Source organism: Anabrus simplex, chromosome 1 (genome assembly GCF_040414725.1).
Source record: "Anabrus simplex isolate iqAnaSimp1 chromosome 1, ASM4041472v1, whole genome shotgun sequence".
Classification (NCBI taxonomy): Eukaryota; Metazoa; Arthropoda; class Insecta; order Orthoptera; family Tettigoniidae; genus Anabrus; species Anabrus simplex.
Genome location: NC_090265.1, coordinates 926,930,943 through 926,949,685, shown reverse-complemented (window position 1 = coordinate 926,949,685; position 18,743 = coordinate 926,930,943). Strand labels below are relative to the sequence as shown.

Below are 18,743 nucleotides of genomic sequence, written 5' to 3'. Positions count from 1 at the left end.
TATAATGTACAGTATTTAAGGTTCATTTTCCTTTACACCTCAGTATACAAAAATGAACACAATGAAAATTGTTCTGGTGGACTGCATATCTATACGTGGCTGGGAGGTGTGACCAGTCTTAAGGAAACTAATGGAATGGAAGAGCATTGTGAGATATGACCTTTTGCCCAAACAGTGATGAATTCTTGGGGGCAAGGGTAGGCAGACACAGGTCTAACCACTCTGTTCAACCTACTGGCCAGGTTACAGTTGCTGGAAGCCTTTACCTTCTACTCCTCCAAGTTCCTTCATGGCTTTGCTTGATGTCTGAAGCAAGAGGAAATGATATACATCTAGTTAAAACTTAGTTTAGATGGAGAATTTCCACTGCTCAGTGCGTCAGATAGGAAAGTAAGTCTGAAGTTTGGCTGTTTATAGTCCAAATAGACCAGAAGTGAATCAGATCATGACATCAAACGAGTAGACAAGTTGGACTTTGTAATTTAAACAGATTGTAATTTTTTTTTTTTTTATACTGACAAAGAACCTGATATTCTTCTCAGTGAAATCGTGAATGCCGCCAATCATCTGAAGAACAACAAAGCCCCAGGTATTAATGGTATTTCTGGAGAAATGCTGAAAGTGATGGGGGAGGATGACATACGTGTTTTACATTCAGTATGTAATATAGTGTGGAAAACTGGTGAATGGCCTAAGGACTGGACAACATCTGTCCTAATCCCTCTTCACAAAAAGGGATTGTTTTCCAATTACCGTACTATTGCATTAATATCTCGGACAAGCAAAGTCCTGCTCTACATAATAAATCAACGCCTAAAACCATTCCTGCAAACTCACATATCTGCAGAACAAGCAGGCTTCGTCACAGGTAAAGGAACACAACAGTCAGTCCTGAACATATGGCAGATGAGAAAAGCCGTGAGTTTTGTGTACCTGTATTGTTTTGCTTCCTTGACTACAAAAAGACTTTTGATTGTATCATGTGGGACAAGTTGTGTCAGGTGCTAAAGGAATTTAGGGTTCCACTGCATTTAATATCTTCATTGAATGATCTCTATAAAAACCATGCAGCAGTCATAAAGGTGGATGGTGATCTCTCAGACATTTTCAATGTGACAAATGGAGTAAGACACGATTGTATATTATCACCTCAGCTCTACAGCGTTTATGCAGAGTATGTCTTCAAGAGAGCTCTCAATGGCTAGAATGGTGGAATCTCGATTGGCGGCAGAAAAATTAGCAACCTGCGCTTTGCAGATGACACTTCCCTTATAAAAAGACCAAATTAATGGTAGTTGATCGGCAAGGTTAAATCCAACTTACAGGATACCTAAAGGACCTGGAGATAGTAAAGGAATTTGTGTACCTTGGGTCTGTCATCAGTGACATGGGAAGCTGTGAAAAAGATCATCACAAGACGTATTGTTCTAGGTCATGCTGCAACGGTTAAACTAGCTAAGATCTGGCAGAACCGGGCAATATCAATAGCTACAAAGATGTGCTTGGTGGAATCTTTAGTGTTCTCAGTCTTTTTGTATGGCTGTGAGACCTGGACTGTGAATGCCACAGACAAAATTCGAATTGATGCCTTTGAGATGTGGTGTTGGCGGAGAATGCTGTGTGTACCCTGGACTGAAAGAAGAATGTTTCCATTCTAAATGAACTGAGCATCAAGAAATCCACGTAAGTGAGTGTTACCTCCAATTACTTGGCCACATTTTCAGAAGAGAAGGAGAGAACTTGGAAAAGACCATTTTGCAAGGCAAAGTTGAAGGCAGTAGACCATGAGAAAGAACAGCAAGTAGATGATTAGATCAGGTGAAGAAGATCGCTGGCCTGCCTCTTCAGATCATGTTAAGGAAAGCTGAAAACCACTCTGGATGGAAGCATCTTGTCAAGGCTGCAACGCAGAAATGATAGAGTTATGAGGTCTCCATGCTCAGTAATGAGCAAAAAGCTAATGATGATGATACTGTATTTGGTTTTCCTTTTCTTATATGGTATCCTTATTTTTAAATGTATTTATTAATTTAGCTCTTTGTGGATTAGAGATTAGAAAAGTACTTTTTAATCTTGGAACTTTTGACACTGATAACATTTGATACTGTATTGCACATCTCTATCGTAGCTCTACTTTTTCTCATTGTCAGAGTTATCATTAGATAATACTTGTGATGTCATAGCACAGCTGATGTGAAGTAACATTAATGTTGCAATAGATAACATATACTTATCTTTGGGAAGCATAACTTTCAAATATTATAATTCTTAGAGCTTTGTGAATCTACTATCAGGACCTTCCTTTTCTTTGTCTCTTAAATCTAGCTATGTTAGGTATTATATGATAATTTCTATTACAGTATATACTAATCCATTTTTGTCATCCTAAAAAGTATTTATGTGATCAAAATACTTATTATCCAACAGAATCTTGGCACAAATTACCATATAATCCCTAATTCTTAATAAATCTTCAATACTGCATAGTGGAATGTATGTTCTATTTAAAAACTTCCTTCATAAAGTTATTTTTCAAATGTTCCTGTTCAAGTACATATCTTGAGAGAAACCATGTAGGATAAGCTTACTGTATTTCAATAATTTCTTCAAAGTTGAAATTGTGAATTATTTGTACTGTACTGTAAATATTAAATCTGAGATAATATTAAATTATCTATAACTCCATTTCTGATCCTTTTAGTTACACATATGAGCTTCTAGAGGCAATTGCTGATTATCTACTAGCCAAAGCGAACATTCATCCCAAGATTGGAATAATATGTGGCTCTGGAATGAGTAAGTATGGCACAAGTTTATACCAGATTATTTATTTATTTATTTATTTATTTATTTATTTATTTATTTATTTATTTATTTATTATTATTTTTTTTTAGGTCCTTTGGCAGATAATTTAGAGGATAAAGTCTGCTTACCATATAGCACAATTCCTCACTTTCCTGAATCAACTGTGGTGGGTCATGAAGGACAGCTAGTCTTTGGCAAACTGAACAATGTCCCTGTGATGTGCATGCAGGGAAGGTTCCACTTCTATGAAGGCTTTCCTCTATGGAAGGTTAGTTGATTTTTTTTTTATGTGCATGAAACAAAGACATGTTGTATTTTTAGCTAAAACTAGAGCCTCTGTGGCTCAGGTGGCAGCCTTTCACCGCTGAGTTCCGTGTTTCAAATCCCGGTCACTCCATGTGAGATTTGTGCTGGACAAAGTGGAGACGGGACAGGTTTTTCTCCGGGTACTCTGGTTTTCCCTGTCATCTTTCATTCCAGCAACACTCTCCAATATCATTTCATTTCATCTGTTATTCATTAATCATTGCCCCAGAGGAGTGCGACAGGCTTCAGCAGCCAGCACAATTCGCATCCTTGCCGCTAGATGAGGCATCACTCATTCCATTCCTGACCATTCATGACTGGAAACAGGCTGTGGATTTTCAAAAGCTAAAACTAACTATTGTGTACTGTATGGTCAATAGATTTTTCTGTATCAGCCTACTTATGTGAATTATCTGCCTTGATAAAAACAATGTAAGTTACAGATATATATACATAAGCTTTATAGATTAAAAGTACAAGTTTACCAATTGACTTAGAAATTAGAACTCCTATAGCTAGACTGAGTGCCTCAGATGGTTATGGCATTGGCCTTCTGGCCCCAACTTGGCAGATTCAGTCCTGGTTCAGCCAACTGGTATTTGAATGGGCTCAAATATGCCAGCTTTTTGTCAGTACATTTACTGCCATGTAAAAGAACTCCTGTGGACTTAATTCTGGTACCTCAGCATCTCCGAAAACTGTAAAAGTAGTTATTGGGACATTAAAACTAATAATATTAATTATTAATTGGAACACCTATATCTGAAGGGAACACTAATATAAACATATTAAATTTAAGGTGTCGGAGTAACAATGGAAAGTTTCAGGTTTTAAAATTTTTACCAGCATTCTGAAAAAGACATGTTTTGCAGAAAATCATAGACTAAAAAAGATTAAGAAAGAGAACCTCTGTCAATTTGTTGTTAGAATCAAAACATGGAAGCAGAAATTGATAAACATGAGTAGTTTTAATCATTTTATCGTATGAAATCAGTTTCCTTTATGCATAGAGTTTCAGAGAATTTTTAAACATACTGTACGTAGGTGCTTTGAAAAGTTCTCAGAATGTACTAGAATTAAGTATCTTACCTCGGTGGAACTGCTTTTATTTTTCAACATAGTCTCCCTGTAGACTAATGCATTTGGTCCAGCGATGTTCCAATGCCTTGATCCCATCTTGAAAATGAGATTCCTCCAGGCCTGCAAAATACCTCTCCAATTTGGTTGTCAGTTCTTCCCTTGTAGAAAATCTCCGTCCACCGATGAAAATTTTCAGCTTGGGGAATAGATGAAAGTCTGATGGTGCCAAATTAGGTGAATAAGGTGGATGTGGCCAGTTCATGAAGTTTTGCCATGGCAATAACACTTGTGTGCGGCAGAGCGTTGTCCTGATGAAAGATGACCTTTTTCCTTGCTAAACCAGGCCTTGTTTCGCGTATCTTTTCCTGTAGTTGGTCTAGGAGGTTTGCATAGTATTGCCCCATAATTGTTTGGCCATTAGGAAGATAATCTATCAGCAGAATGCCTTTTGCATCCCAGAAAACTGAGGCCATGACCTTTCTTGCCGAACGCACTGCCTTTGCTTTCTTTGGTGGTGGTGAATCAGCATGTTTCCACTGCTTTGACTGCTGTTTTGTCTCTGGGGTATAGTAGTGGACCCAAGTTTCATCTGTAGTCACAAACTGGCGCAAAAAATCTTGTTGGTTGAACTGAAAACGGGCCAGACTTTGTTCGGACATTTCCAATCTGGTGCGTTTATTGTCCAATGTCAAGAGACGCAGCACCCATCTTGCGGATAATTTTTTCATACCCAATTCTTTGGTTAAAATATAATATACCCATTCAGAAGACATCCTTACAGCTTCAGCAATCTCCCGCACTTTCAGTCGACGATCCTCCATGACCATTTTATGCACTTTTGTGATAAATTCTGGGGTCGTAACACTTTTTGGCCGTCCACTACGCGGATCATCATCCAAGCTCTCCCGACCAAATTTAAACTCGCTGGTCCACTTGGCAACAGTTGAAAGTGAAAGAGCAGAGTCCCCCAGTGTGTTCTGAAAGTTGGCATGAATTTCTTTTGCTTTCATACCTTTCTTTACAAAGTATTTAATCACTGCTCGAATCTCACTTTTTTCCATTGTCACAAATCACTACATGGGAACAACAATAAAGAGTTGTCACTACCACACTCCTGTAGCTAGAGCACTGACACGCCACGTGTTTACTCACAAAGGATGTGTGATTATTGCGCGGGAACCTTGTTGCTCTAGCACTGACATCTAGCAGTGATTCCGAGAACTTTCCAAACCGTCCTCGTACAGTACAACTACGAAGACTGTAAATAAAGTAGTGGCAATGTAGTCCAGACACTCGCAGGAGATCGGACATGAGCAAACAGGATATAGGACTGGTCAAGTGGGGCTGTTGTACTGTGCATTTGACGGACATCCAGTTAGGAGTGTTGTTGCTGTGTGGCATTGAAGTGAAGAGTGTCGATTTCACTGCTCTAAAGCATATTTTCAAAAGGTGATCATCATTTGTGGATTAAAAATGCATCAGAATGTTATCAAGGATTACATGAAGCCTGTTGTGAGATTGTATTACTCAATAAGACAGTTGCACGATAGGTCAAGGTGTTTCGTGTGGGTCGGAATGAGACTGCGGATTTGCACTGCGTAGTTCAGCTGTTCATTCCTCAAGATAAGATTGACATCGTGAGTAGTTTCATTTCCGTGGACCATCGATGGACTCTCCAAGAATTATCTGTAGAGGTTGGTCTCATTCATCAAACAGTATGGCACATAGTGACAAAATGTCTTAACATGAGGAAAATTGCATCCTGTTGGGTTCCACATCAACTCACTGATGTACAGAAATGGAACCAGTATGGACTGGCTGGCATCCACCTGGATAGATACCACAACGAAGGAGACTCATTTCTACAGCGTATTGTCGCCAATGATGAGATGTGGGCACAAGCCTACAAGCCTTAATTAAAGCGTCAATCGAATGAATGGCATCACCCAGTTTGCCACTTCCACAGAAATTTCGACAGAAACCCAGTCGGGTGAAGATTATGCTGATTATGGCATACAACTATGAGGGTATTATTATTACTCATGCTGTGCCTGAGGGACAGTGACTATTATTGCCGATTTCTGGAGGGACATCAGTGTCCGGCTATGCAGCGCAAACGTCCACATTTATTGTGAGACGACCGCCCTATTATGTTGCATGACAATGCACATTGTCGTGTCGCAAACAATATCAAGCTCTTGTTGCAATGGTGGCATTGGGAGTTCTTGAAACACCCTCCTTACTCACCAGACATGAGTCCTCGTGACTTCGACCTGTTTCCGAAGTTGAAGGAATCCCTCTGAGGCTGCTGATTTCCTGACATGTTCTCCACGTAGTAGGGCACTCCGTTGCTGTCATCAACAGAGAAAGCCTTGCCATTCGTCCCCAATGGCTTCCTGATATTTGGCAAAAGGTAATAGACTTTGCGGGCGACGACAATGAAGGAATATAATGCATTTGTACTTGTTAGTTCATTAAATATTGCGTTCTATCAATATTGGCACTATTTTATTTACAGCCATCGTATAATCACCATAATGAAACTAAGGCTGTGCAAGTCTATTGAGACATCCATCGGTACTGACTTAACTGGAACTGTTATGGTGTCAGTAAAATGTAGGTCTTCCCTTCACCGCCATCACAACCTATACCCTTATACGAAGACTATCCACTAAGTTACAGTAGATGTTCGTAGATATTTTCTTCCATTTCTTCTGCAACATAGCACACAGTTTTCTGTAGTTGTTTTGGAGAGGTATGGTCTGGCTTTCAACCATTGTAACTATAACTCATCCCTGAGATGTTCAAGTTCATTTAGATCAGGACTTTGGGCTAGCCTTTTGATGTCATTCATTCGCATTCAGTTATTGCCTTCACATTATACACGGTTGCATTATCATATTTAAAATGAAATTTTCCTACTAGGTGGACAGCATAAATTTGTCTAATATTGCCTGATAGGCTTTAGCATTCCTGATTTGAGGAACTAAAACTAGTGGACCAAGAGAAGGGGGTGGGGGTGAGGGTGGGGGTAGGGGTGGGGATGGGGATGGGGAGTGGAAACCAAGTCCTCACCATAATGCCTCCTCTGCTAAATTTCACATGCTCTACCATTATTCTAGAGTCTACAGGCAATTTGCAGTGAGTATTCAATTTAGTGATCCTTAGCTTATGTGCCACAGCTTGCCTGTGGAATCCAAGTGCAAACCCCTTCCAACAAATGGTGCATTACTTCCAGATGCTACTTGAAAGTCTGTACCCACGGTTTCTAACGAAGCTGCTGGTTAGACTTCATCACTACTTGCTGATTCTTACACAAATATTGGTTGTGGTCTATATGTACTATGCAGTAATGTATAAAAAACAGATAATAAATAACATTTAATTTTTAATTACATATCTTTTACATTTTCAATTATTTTAGTAAAATCTGGGTTTGTTTTATTTAAAGCTATTTTCAGCTGCTCCACCATGTTTGTCAGCAGTCAGGATCTGAATTTTGACTTGACATTGCTCATTTGTGGAAACAGGTGCTCACACAAATCGAAGAAAACTTCACCAAAATTTTAGCTGCAACTAATCTTAATTTCATGTACGGTATTCAGCAACTAAAAGGTGTTTTAATACATCCACTTCAACTTTACTGTGGCAATTATATTTAAAAAAACTATATCACTTTACACTGATATTGATCTGAGCTGTAAATCCAGTCTTACGTTTTCAGATTGGACATGCATAGCATTTTCAAAACAGGTCAAAATCATTTTACAGGTGTATGAAGTCGGTAAATCAATTTTCTAAGAATTCAGCCTGGAGATTTTCTAATAAAGAAATATAGGCCTACTTATTAAATTCATTATTCTCATTCTTATTTTGGAGGAATTGCTTGCAAACAGTGAAAAATTATATATTTGCCACCACACCCCTCCTCCACAGTTCCAACTGCATGACAAAGGATATAAAATACAGAAAACTGTTCTCGTTATGTCATTAAAAACTACTGAAAATCAGTTTTACAATTACAGATTGTACCATAACACTTTGATGTGACCTCCTTTGTTCTTCAAAACAGCAGTGACACATTTTGGCATGGATGGCACCAATTTTGCACAAGCACTATCTCTCTTTTCATCATAAAACCATACCTTGATAACAGAACCCATAAATTTTCATTGGGGTTGATATCAAGTGGATTGTTGTGCCAAGCGAGCACTTGAATGTTTTTGCTTCATAGAATTTGTTCACCTTTTTGGATATGTGACATGGTGCAAGATCTTGTTGAAACCTACTGTCACCATCAGGAAAGAGTTTTTGTAACTCAGGCACTACCCTTCTTTGAAGAATTTCTATGTACTGTTCACTGTTCATCTTAAGCTTGACGGGACTACCAGTCCTGGTCATTTGTAGGTAAAAAATCCTCAGAAGATAACTTTTAGAGGATGTTTGCCGAGTATGGGCCAGTGAGGTTTTCTCTGATGCACTTTTTGCACATTTCATCTGTTGGAAGCTGCTTCTTTGCTGCTCTGCGCGCTCTTCTTTCTGCCTCCAGCAGCCTGCGGAAAACTGTTGAAACGTGAATATTTCACCCACTCTGATTTAAATCTCAGTTTAGGTCAACTGCTGAGAGCCTAGGTTTAGTTTACTCTTACTAATGAATAAATAGTCTTATTTTGGTCTAGTCCTGCACTTCTGACCACAGTTTCCTTCCTTCAGCGATAAAATGCAATTTCCCAGTATCGCTTCAAAATTGAATTTACCATAGTCACCCGACACCACATTATGAAGCAATTTGTCTTTATGTCATAGAGGTATACTCAGTTAATATTAAATTTTTTAAAACATTTCTGCAGGTTATCAATTTAGAGTACAGTAGCATGGTGCAATACTGAAAACATATACAACCTTACTTGGAGACATTCAACTACTGACTGTGCTATGAAGAACATCTGATAAAGTCCAATAATGTTATCAATAATGCTGCTATATACCTAGAATGCATTTCAGTTGAAAGTAGGAATAATATTTAGTGGGAACGCATGATTCTGCCAACATTAGTAATAAAAGTCTTAGAAACGTCTGTGTTCGGATTAATTTGCATGCTACTGCAATTGCATCCTTCAAGTTCACTTATTTTTTATTCCTTCCTTGAAGTTGCTCATTTAGGTCCTTAAAGTGTCATAAGATGTCAACAAGGAAGGACAAATGTTTAATTCATTCTTTCGTTTCTAACTCAACAATTTGCTTATCCTGTAGAAACAAAAAAATACTAATTCTCATGAACGTACCATGCTGGCTTTCCAACTGGGAATGTGCCACTCCCTGCTATTGACTGTTATTGTCCGGCTCCATGGTTAAATGGTTAGTGTACTGCTCTTTGGTCTAGGGGGTCCTGGGTTTGATTCCTGGCAGGGTTGGGGATTTTAACCTTCATTGGTTACTTCCAATGGTTCGTGGGCTGGGTGTATGTGCCTATGTGCCATCTTCATCATTAGAATTTATCAAAGTAGGGCCCTATTCTCACAGACGCGCAAGTTGCATATATGGCATCAATAAGGGATATAAACTTCATGTTAATTGGTCCGTTTGTCCGACTCGTTGCCTGAATGGTCAGCGTACTGGCCTTCGGTTCAGAGGGTTCCGGGTTCGATTCCAGGCCGGGTCGGGGATTTTAACCTTCATTGGTTAATTCCAGTGGCCCGGAGGCTAGGTGTTTGTGCTGTCCCCAACATCCCTGCAACTCACACACCACACATAACACTATCTTCCACCACAATAACACGCAGTTACCTACACATGGCAGATGCCGCCCACCCTCATCGGAGGGTCTGCCTTACAAGGGCTGCACTCGGCTAGAAATAGCCACACGAAATTATATATTGGTCCGTATTGAGCTGTGATTACATGAATAGTTAAGTAAATTTGATCAGTTCCACCTTTTCAATACAAAGTTTTGCAATGTGTTTACATTACAAGTTAATTTAATTTGGTACTAGTTTCGACCTGAGGTCAAGGTCATCATCAGCCATAACACAAATTATACAATATATCAAACAGTCCAAAAACAATGTACAATACAATGACATTAAAATGAACATGTGAGAGTTAAAATTGGACAGATTTTGAATATTGTAGTGTATCATTACAAAGTTAAAACTGAAGATAAAGGGTGGTCACAATGATATTAAAAAATTAATTAAATTGTGCACACAATACATTAAAATAAGGAAATTGGATACCACTAAGGAATGTTTCTAGTTAATTGATCTTGATGCTGAAGAAGATTCTTAAAAATGTGTTGCATTCCATTACAAAATTCTAATAGTCAGATGACGTTGTGTGGTAGCAGTGACATTTAAGATTAAGTTGTGCATTATAATATGATTAATGTTAAAACAAGGTACATTGAAGCTGTTAAAAAACTTGATATTCTTAACGCATAGGGCAAATGTTGCGCATGAAGGTCACATTAGTTCTAAGATGCAGGTGGTAAAGATTCACGGTTCAATCCGGAACGAGAAGTTTGATCTAATAAATAATAATAATAAAAGCCAAAATTAGTTTGAGGACTACTGAAGAAAAGGGCCAATCAAATATTTTAAGTAATATGCGACTCACCTTGTGCTGCGATGTGTGGAACGTAGCTAGTTGTACATGACTGATATGGAGGGAAGGTATGAATGAGGATTGTCTGGAGTATAGGAGGGGAAGTGCGGGGTAGAAAGAACGGAGAGAGCGAGGTAGGGAGAGGAAAGAAAGGAGGGTGTGTTTTAAGGCGGGGCCGAGGGATGCTAGGGGTAGTTGCTGCGGGAAGGTACCATGAATAGAATGAAAAACCAAATTCTGACTTGTTGACTAAACATTTCTAACAATATTAATAAGAAGGTCAAATAAAATATTGGGCTCTCCAAAATGTCATTAAGGTTGTAGTTTGAATTGAACATACTGATCTAAATGTATGAAACAGTTTTCCGTTATACATTATTAAGGAGGGGTCTGTTGAGGTTTGAATGTACAAGCAAATTACGCATACTGGGCAGACTAGTAACTAAGTGGAGTTTTACGCTTGTAGATTCCCTTTTGCTTTTTATGTTGTAGTAATAAAGTGTTGTAAGAAAGACATAGTTATCATTTGCACGTTACAACACAACATATTGGTGCCGAAAACTCACTCACGGTTCAAATTACGTATCACTGCATCACGAGACGACGTTCTTTGAACATTCTTAGACGAAGATACGAAGTGGAAAGTGAAGTGAAGTGCAGATTACATTAAATAAGACACGGGACTTCACAACATGAGACGCCAGCCAGTAATACCTGATACACGCTTGTTAAGTACAATATTTATTCATTCTGTGAAATATATTAAGAATCGTTTGCTTAACAGAGCATGCTAGCAAAGGAATTCGCAACTACTGCATGGATTGAGTCAAAATTACTGTGAGCACGCACGCATGATTTTCTCATTGTGCACGAGTAGCCGTTTTGAATAGCTATAGAAACGCCATCTGCCGCCTTCTAGGTCTCTCCATGATTAGAATTTAGCACGTCACCTCCATCACCCTACACACCAACAGCGGCTACTCTTCAAGTTACTACGGGATCAGAAAAATCTAAGACAAAAAGAAAGACGACAGTAACCCCCTTTTGTGCCTTTTGTGAAAGTAGAGGCCACTGGGCGCAAGAATGTAAAGAAATCGCTAACCTTCAGGACAGAATAGACAAGCTAAAACTTTCCAAAAGATGTTTCCTCTGCCTAAATAGGGGCCACAGCGTCCGCCAGTGCTATAAGAAAGGGAATGTTTCATGCACAAAATGTAAGCAACTTCATCACATATCAATCTGTAACGCGAACTCTCAACCCACGTCTGTCAGTAAAATAGAAGTTACCACATCAAATTTTTCCTTTCTTCAAACTGCTCGTGTTTGGATCATAGGACCGACGGGAATATCTAAACTAACAAGATGTCTGTTAGACGCCGGAAGCCAGTCCAGCTTTATAGCCAAGTCTTTGGTGGATGCTCTTCAACTACGCGTGACTGGTAGTCGAGAACTTGCAGTGACAGCCTTCGAAGCAACATCGAGTATTACCAAGTCACGCCGACTTATCCAGTTTGACATGATTGGATTTTCAACGAAGACAATCGTAACACTCACGGCCTTCAAAAGTCAGAATACCTATTCCTCTCACCCAAGTGTCCCCCAGGATTTCCAGAACCTGACACTCGCAGACCCATAAATTGACAACGAAGAACCACCTATTGAAATACTAATCGGTGCGGACCATTATTGGAAAATTGTAAAACTGGAACAACCGATGTCAATCACGCCTTCCCTCGTACTGCTACCTACAATGTTTGGCTGGGTACTAAGGGAAACTGGTCTGGAGCTTCAGTAAATCAGGTTACGACGCACCATATCTCAGTCACTAATAGTGAGATATCTGCAGAAACCATGCGAAGATTCTGGGATCTGGAAACAATTGGCATTCGCGATACACAAGACAGGACACTGAACGATACGGATGCCGCTATCCTTCACAAATTTCATGAGACACACCGGATCATAGACGGAAGAAGAGTTGTATCACTTCCAAGAAAAAAGGACATCGTCTTGTCTGATAACCGGTCGACAGCTGAGAAAAGATTTCAGAGCCTTGAGAAATAAATGGATCAAGATGCGGACTTCCAAACTATGTACCACATGCATATATTGGACTACATAGAGAAGGGACAAGTGGAAATAGCTCCGACGTATGAGACTCACTGAAATGTCTTTTACCTACCACATCACGCTGTGAAGAAGCAAAAGAGAGAGGGCATAAAATGGAGGATCGTATTCGATGCCTCTTCTCATGAACGAGGCCAACCAGCATTAAATGATGCCGTAGAGATGGGACCAAATCTGCTGCCTGAAATTCTAGCGATGTTGCTCCGTTTTCGAATGCGTCCAAGTGCCATTGTCTGTGATGGAAGTCAAGCCTTTCTACAGGTATCCCTAGATGAAAACGACAGAGATCTCACAAGATTTCTGTGGTACCGAGTCCAAACCACCACTGGCGGCACGTACCAGATCACTAGAGACGTCATAACGTATCGCTTCACTCGATTACCGTTTGGACTTACCTGCAGCCCATTCCTTCTGTCCGCTACTCTACGAGAACTGGTTACATTGCATCAGGAGAAATATCCCACTGCAGCAGCACTCCTGGATGGTTGTACCTTTATGGATGACTTCACAGGAAGCGTCGATAATGATAACTTGGCCGCCATCGTCTATTATGAACTCACAGGCCTACTTCGACACATCAAATTTCTGTTGTCGAAATGGTTTACAAATTCAGAACCACTGAGAGCCATCTGGAGAGCAGAAGGTCGAGAGGTGAAATCGGAAACACGAGTCCTTGGTGTTAATTGGAATACGGAATCTGACTACCTCTCCGCAATTCCAAACGACATGACTGCCATACTACTTGACCAGCCAGCAACTAAACGTCACCTTCTGCAAGTTACTGCCAGAATTTACGACCTTCTAGGGCTGTTTTCCTCCGTCTTGATCACCAGATAGATCCTCTTCCAAGACACTTGGTGCAAGGGACTGCAATGGGATGAAATCCTCCCAACTGTCCTAAGCCAGAGGTGGCAAGCTTGGAAATCTAACCTGCCAGAAGAAAAGAAGACGTTTCAAGTCCTAGTAGCCACAGCTCCAGAACCATTCCTCCTCGCGTCACGTTTCAGTTCGTACTGGAAGTTGTTACACGTTACCGCATGGGTCCTACGTTTTGTTATGTGTATGAAGAAGAAAGAAAAGGACAGCGGAAATTATTTAACTGCCGAAGATATCGAAAATGCCAGAGTGTATTGGATACATCAGGTTCAAGAGGAATGCTTCACTGCTGAACTGGCAGCCTTGAAGAAAAATCATCAGTTGCCAAAATCACCCAAGATTTTGCGATTCAATCCCTTCTTACAAGATGGTATTATTCGTCTTGGCACCCGCCTACAATTTGCAGACATGACAAATGCTGAGAAACATCCAGTGCTTTTGAATGGATCGCACATTTTCACGCACCTGCTAATTCGGCAGACCCTTATCAGACTCCATCACTTGGGCGTACGCATAATACTCACTGAACTTCGCAATTAATTTTGGATTCTACGAGCCCGCCAAATCATCAAAAAGGTGTTGCATGGATGCCTGCCGTGCAAAATATCCCACAAGAAAAGGTGTGAGGAGGTAGAAGCCCCATTGCCTTTAGATCGCGTCCGTCCTATTCGACCATTTACTGTGACCGGAATCGACTTCACAGGCCCACTCTATATCAAGTCAGAGAACATGACCAAGAAGGTTTACATCGTTCTGTTCACGTGTACAACCATGAGAGCTATACACCTGGAACTCTCAACGGACTTAACTACCGACAGATTCTTAATGGCTTTCCAACGCTTCATAGGACGACGAGGTGTCCCACACACTATATACACCGACAATGCTCAAACATTCCAAGCAGCGAACAGAGAACTCCGCCTCTCAGACGTGCTCAGCAGTTCGAAGACTCATGAATATATGGCACATCACAATGTGACGTGGAAGTTTATACCTCCACGGGCGGCTTGGCGGGGAGGATGGTGGGAGAGAATGATTGGCTCCACTAAGCGCTGCCTTAGAAAGGTTCTAGGTCATTCACAGGTCGATGAAGAGGGTCTCCGCACAGTTCTAATCAGCATTGAAGCCACCCTGAATTCACGTCCCATTGTTCAAGACGAAAGTAACTCTGAAGTGTTAACACCCTCACATTTCTTCAACGGCGAGAAACTCACGACAATTCCAGTCGGACCTGAGCCAGTAAATAAGAAAGACCTTACAAGGCTATTTCGCACGAAGATGAAAATGGTTGAAGACTTTTGGTGAAGGTGGAAAAAGGAATACCTCCTTCAGCTGCGGAACTACCATGAGGTCAAGTCTCCAACCGGCAAACATCCGAGACTTCGAGTAGGAGATGTTGCCCTCTTACAAGAAGACGTCGTGCCTAGCCATATGTGGAAAAGAGCCCGAGTCGACGAAATCCTTCAGGGGAGAGACGGCCGAGTGAGGACAGCCATCCTGCGTCTGCCAGATGGTTCAAGAATCAGCCGACCGGTGCAACTGGTGATTCCTCTTGAAATCGACCAGGGTGGGGAGGATGTTGAGGTTTGAATGTACAAGCAAATGACGCATACCGGGCAGACTAGTAACTAAGTGGAGTTTTACACTTGTAGATTCCCCTTTTGTTTTTTATGTTGTAGTAATAAAGTGTTGTAAGAAAGACATAGTTATCATTTGCACGTTACAACACAACAGGGTCCTTTATTTATAGTCTTGAGGATTTCCATATTTTGTTCTATGTCAGTAAAACTATGATTATAATCATGCATATGTTGTCCGACTGCTGAGAATTTGTTGTATTTTAGGGCATTAACGTGTTCTGAATATCTTATGTTGAAACTCCTCCCAGTCTGTCCAACATAAGAAAAATTACAACTATTACATACTCCTGTATACTCCTGATTTTGAGAAACTGTTAATCTTGTTAACTGATGTAGAATTATGTAAGGTTTCAGCACTTTTATTGTTGGTTTTAAAGGCTACTTTTACATTATGTTTTTTAAAGGTGTTAATGACTTTATAGATCTCTTTATTAAATGTTAATGTAGCAATTGAGAGGACGTTGGATTTTTCTTTCTTTAACATGGTCAAAGGACGATGTTTGTATCTGTTGATTATTCTTTCAATGATAAAACTATTGTAACCATTAGATTTTGTGATCACGTGAATAGTGTTCAATTAATCTTTTAGGTCTTTTTTAGACATAGGCCCATTAAAGGCTCAGTGAACCAAGTTGTTGTTGTTGTTGTTGTTGTTGTTGTTGTTGTTGTTGTTGTTGTTGTTGTTGTTGTTGTTGTTGTTGTTGTTGTTGTTGTTGTTGTTGTTGTTGTTGTTGTTGTTGTTGTTGTTGTTGTTGTTGTTGTTGTTGTTGTTGTTGTTGTTGTTGTTGTTGTTGTTGTTGTTGTTGTTGTTGTTGTTGTTGTTGTTGTTGTTGTTGTTGTTGTTGTTGTTGTTGTTGTTGTTGTTGTTGTTGTTGTTGTTGTTGTTGTTGTTGTTGTTGTTGTTGTTGTTGTTGTTGTTGTTGTTGTTGTTGTTGTTGTTGTTGTTGTTGTTGTTGTTGTTGTTGTTGTTGTTGTTGTTGTTGTTGTTGTTGTTGTTGTTGTTGTTGTTGTTGTTGTTGTTGTTGTTGTTGTTGTTGTTGTTGTTGTTGTTGTTGTTGTTGTTGTTTAGACCTCCCACAGTGCCATCTCTTGTAGTTAGAGGGAAGTTTAAGAACCAGTTTGGTGTGAACCAGTAAAATGCCCACACATGAATTATCTAGTCATCCATTACATACATATTTGCAATCATTGTTACTACTTTCACATCTATTATCCCTGTAAATAGTATTTGGAACTTAGAAATTGATAAAGTTATGTTTCCCCTTTGTGTTCCTAAATTCGGTCCTCTTTCATGTTTACAGTGCTGTATGCCAGTTCGAATAATGAAACTATTGGGAATCTCTCATCTCATTGCATCTAATGCTGCTGGAGGCCTAAATGAAAACTATAAAATTGGTGACATAATGATCATAAAGGATCATGTGAATATGTTGGGTTTTGCTGGAAATAACCCTCTTGTAGGAGGTAATGATGAAAGGTGGGTTCATCCAAGTACCTTAAATTGCAATTCCTTTACAGTACTGTAATGGTAGTAGTTAACCAGAATGAGATGTTTAATTTAATTTTACCATGTGAAATAGGTTTTTAGCCTGTATATTAATATCCTATGTGATTTTGAAGAAAGAATTTAAGAAGGAAGTGCCAATTGACTAGTTTTTAACTTTCAACTTTATTTGCTTTCTTGAAGGTTTGGTCCTCGATTTCCTGCCATGAACCGGGCATATGATTTGGAACTGAGAAATATTGCAAAGGAAGTTGCAGTGGATATGGGAATAACTAATATTGTACGAGAAGGTGTATACACATGTGTGGGAGGGCCCAACTTTGAGACAGTCGCAGAACTGAGGATGTTGAAAGTGTGTGGTATTGATGCTGTTGGTGAGTCTCTACATCAATTATTTTGAAAAATACTTGCACTTTGTACAATTTTATCAACACATATCTTTGTATATCTTTGTTCTGTAACAGATAATAGATTGTATACACTCTGAAAGAAAATCCTAAGTTTTATCCTCCTACTGATTTCCATGTTCAGTCATATATTTTCCATTAATTCACTTCCCAAGTACTTAAAGTTCTCCTCAGTCTTAAAATTAGACTATGCTTTCTATTTCCCAATCTGTCCGGCCCCGTGGTGTAGGGGGAAAGTGTCCGGTGGCCCTGGGTTCGATTCTCGCCCAGGTCAGGGGTTTTAAATTGTAAATGATTAATATCCCTGGTCTGGGGACTGGCTGTTTGTGTCGTCCTTAATGTTCCTTTCCTCACATTCAACACTTTACACTTCCGCAATTACAATTACACGCGGGTTCACAACATATGGTGCAAGTAGTGGCAAAAGATCTTTAGAGGTCGACGCCACGAACAAATAGCATTTCTTTAAAAAAAAAAAATCTGATCTTCTGAGCTTTGTTGGTACTGTACCTCTTCTTTAGTATGATTGTTCATTCCAATCTTAAAAGTGTTGCTGACTTACCTTTATCACAGCAACTTTATCTGTTCTCACATTTCAACTCTTTCATTTTTTATAATTCCAAGTTTCATCTCTGCCATAGCTTTTTTCTCTTTTGCCCATTGATTAGTTATTCTCCTTTGTTTCATTCATGTCTTCTTACATTTAACAAATCAAGAAAATATTTTTTTCTCTGCTTTTTAAAACTTCTGCTCTTGTTATTATTGGAGGCTATATAGCTTAAGTGCTATAGATATTCTTGATTCAGTTTGGAAGGACATGGGTTGATCCTCCACCAGGTAGTTGGGTAGTTATTATAATAAATTTCTACAGTATCAATTCTTATGAGGTTCACTGTCATGACCTACAACAGAAACTAGCACCAGAATAATTCCTAGGAACAAAGGTGGCTAAACGTATCACTGTATCACTATGTCCTATGCTAACATCGTAGGCAATAGTTCTTACTGCATTTTCATAGACTTCGGGCCAGCACAAAGGTGGCCTGTCATTGCTTAAATTCTATATTACTCCATATTTGTCCTTCTCAAATATAACGTTAACCTATTGACTGTTACTGCTCTGTTATTTTGTAATTAGTACGGTACTTCTATTCAGTATATACCTTTGTACATATTCATTTAACATGTTTACGTTGAGGTGTATAGTTGCTTTAGACTGGAAAACTGTGGAAATGCAAAGTATGTATTTCTTCCTCCTTTTTTTTAAGGAAGGCATACTTTTCAGTGTTGACTCAGTTAATATAATGTAAGTTTTTCAATCTGTTGAACACTACTTATAACACCTATAACACTATAACATACCTGCAGAAAAAACACACCATTAAACAAAGAAT

General features: G+C 39.4%; 1 protein-coding gene across 1 annotated transcript in view; it reads left to right on the top strand.

The window, feature by feature from the left end:
* LOC136857759 (purine nucleoside phosphorylase) overlaps positions 1-18,743 on the top strand; it is a 50,936-nt gene that overhangs the window by 25,863 nt on the left and 6,330 nt on the right. Inside the window, exons 2-5 of the mRNA XM_067136659.2 lie at positions 2,702-2,796; positions 2,896-3,074; positions 16,740-16,915; positions 17,126-17,316. Of these exons, the coding sequence (XP_066992760.2) occupies positions 2,702-2,796; positions 2,896-3,074; positions 16,740-16,915; positions 17,126-17,316 (641 nt within the window). The remainder of the gene's footprint in view (positions 1-2,701; positions 2,797-2,895; positions 3,075-16,739; positions 16,916-17,125; positions 17,317-18,743) is intronic.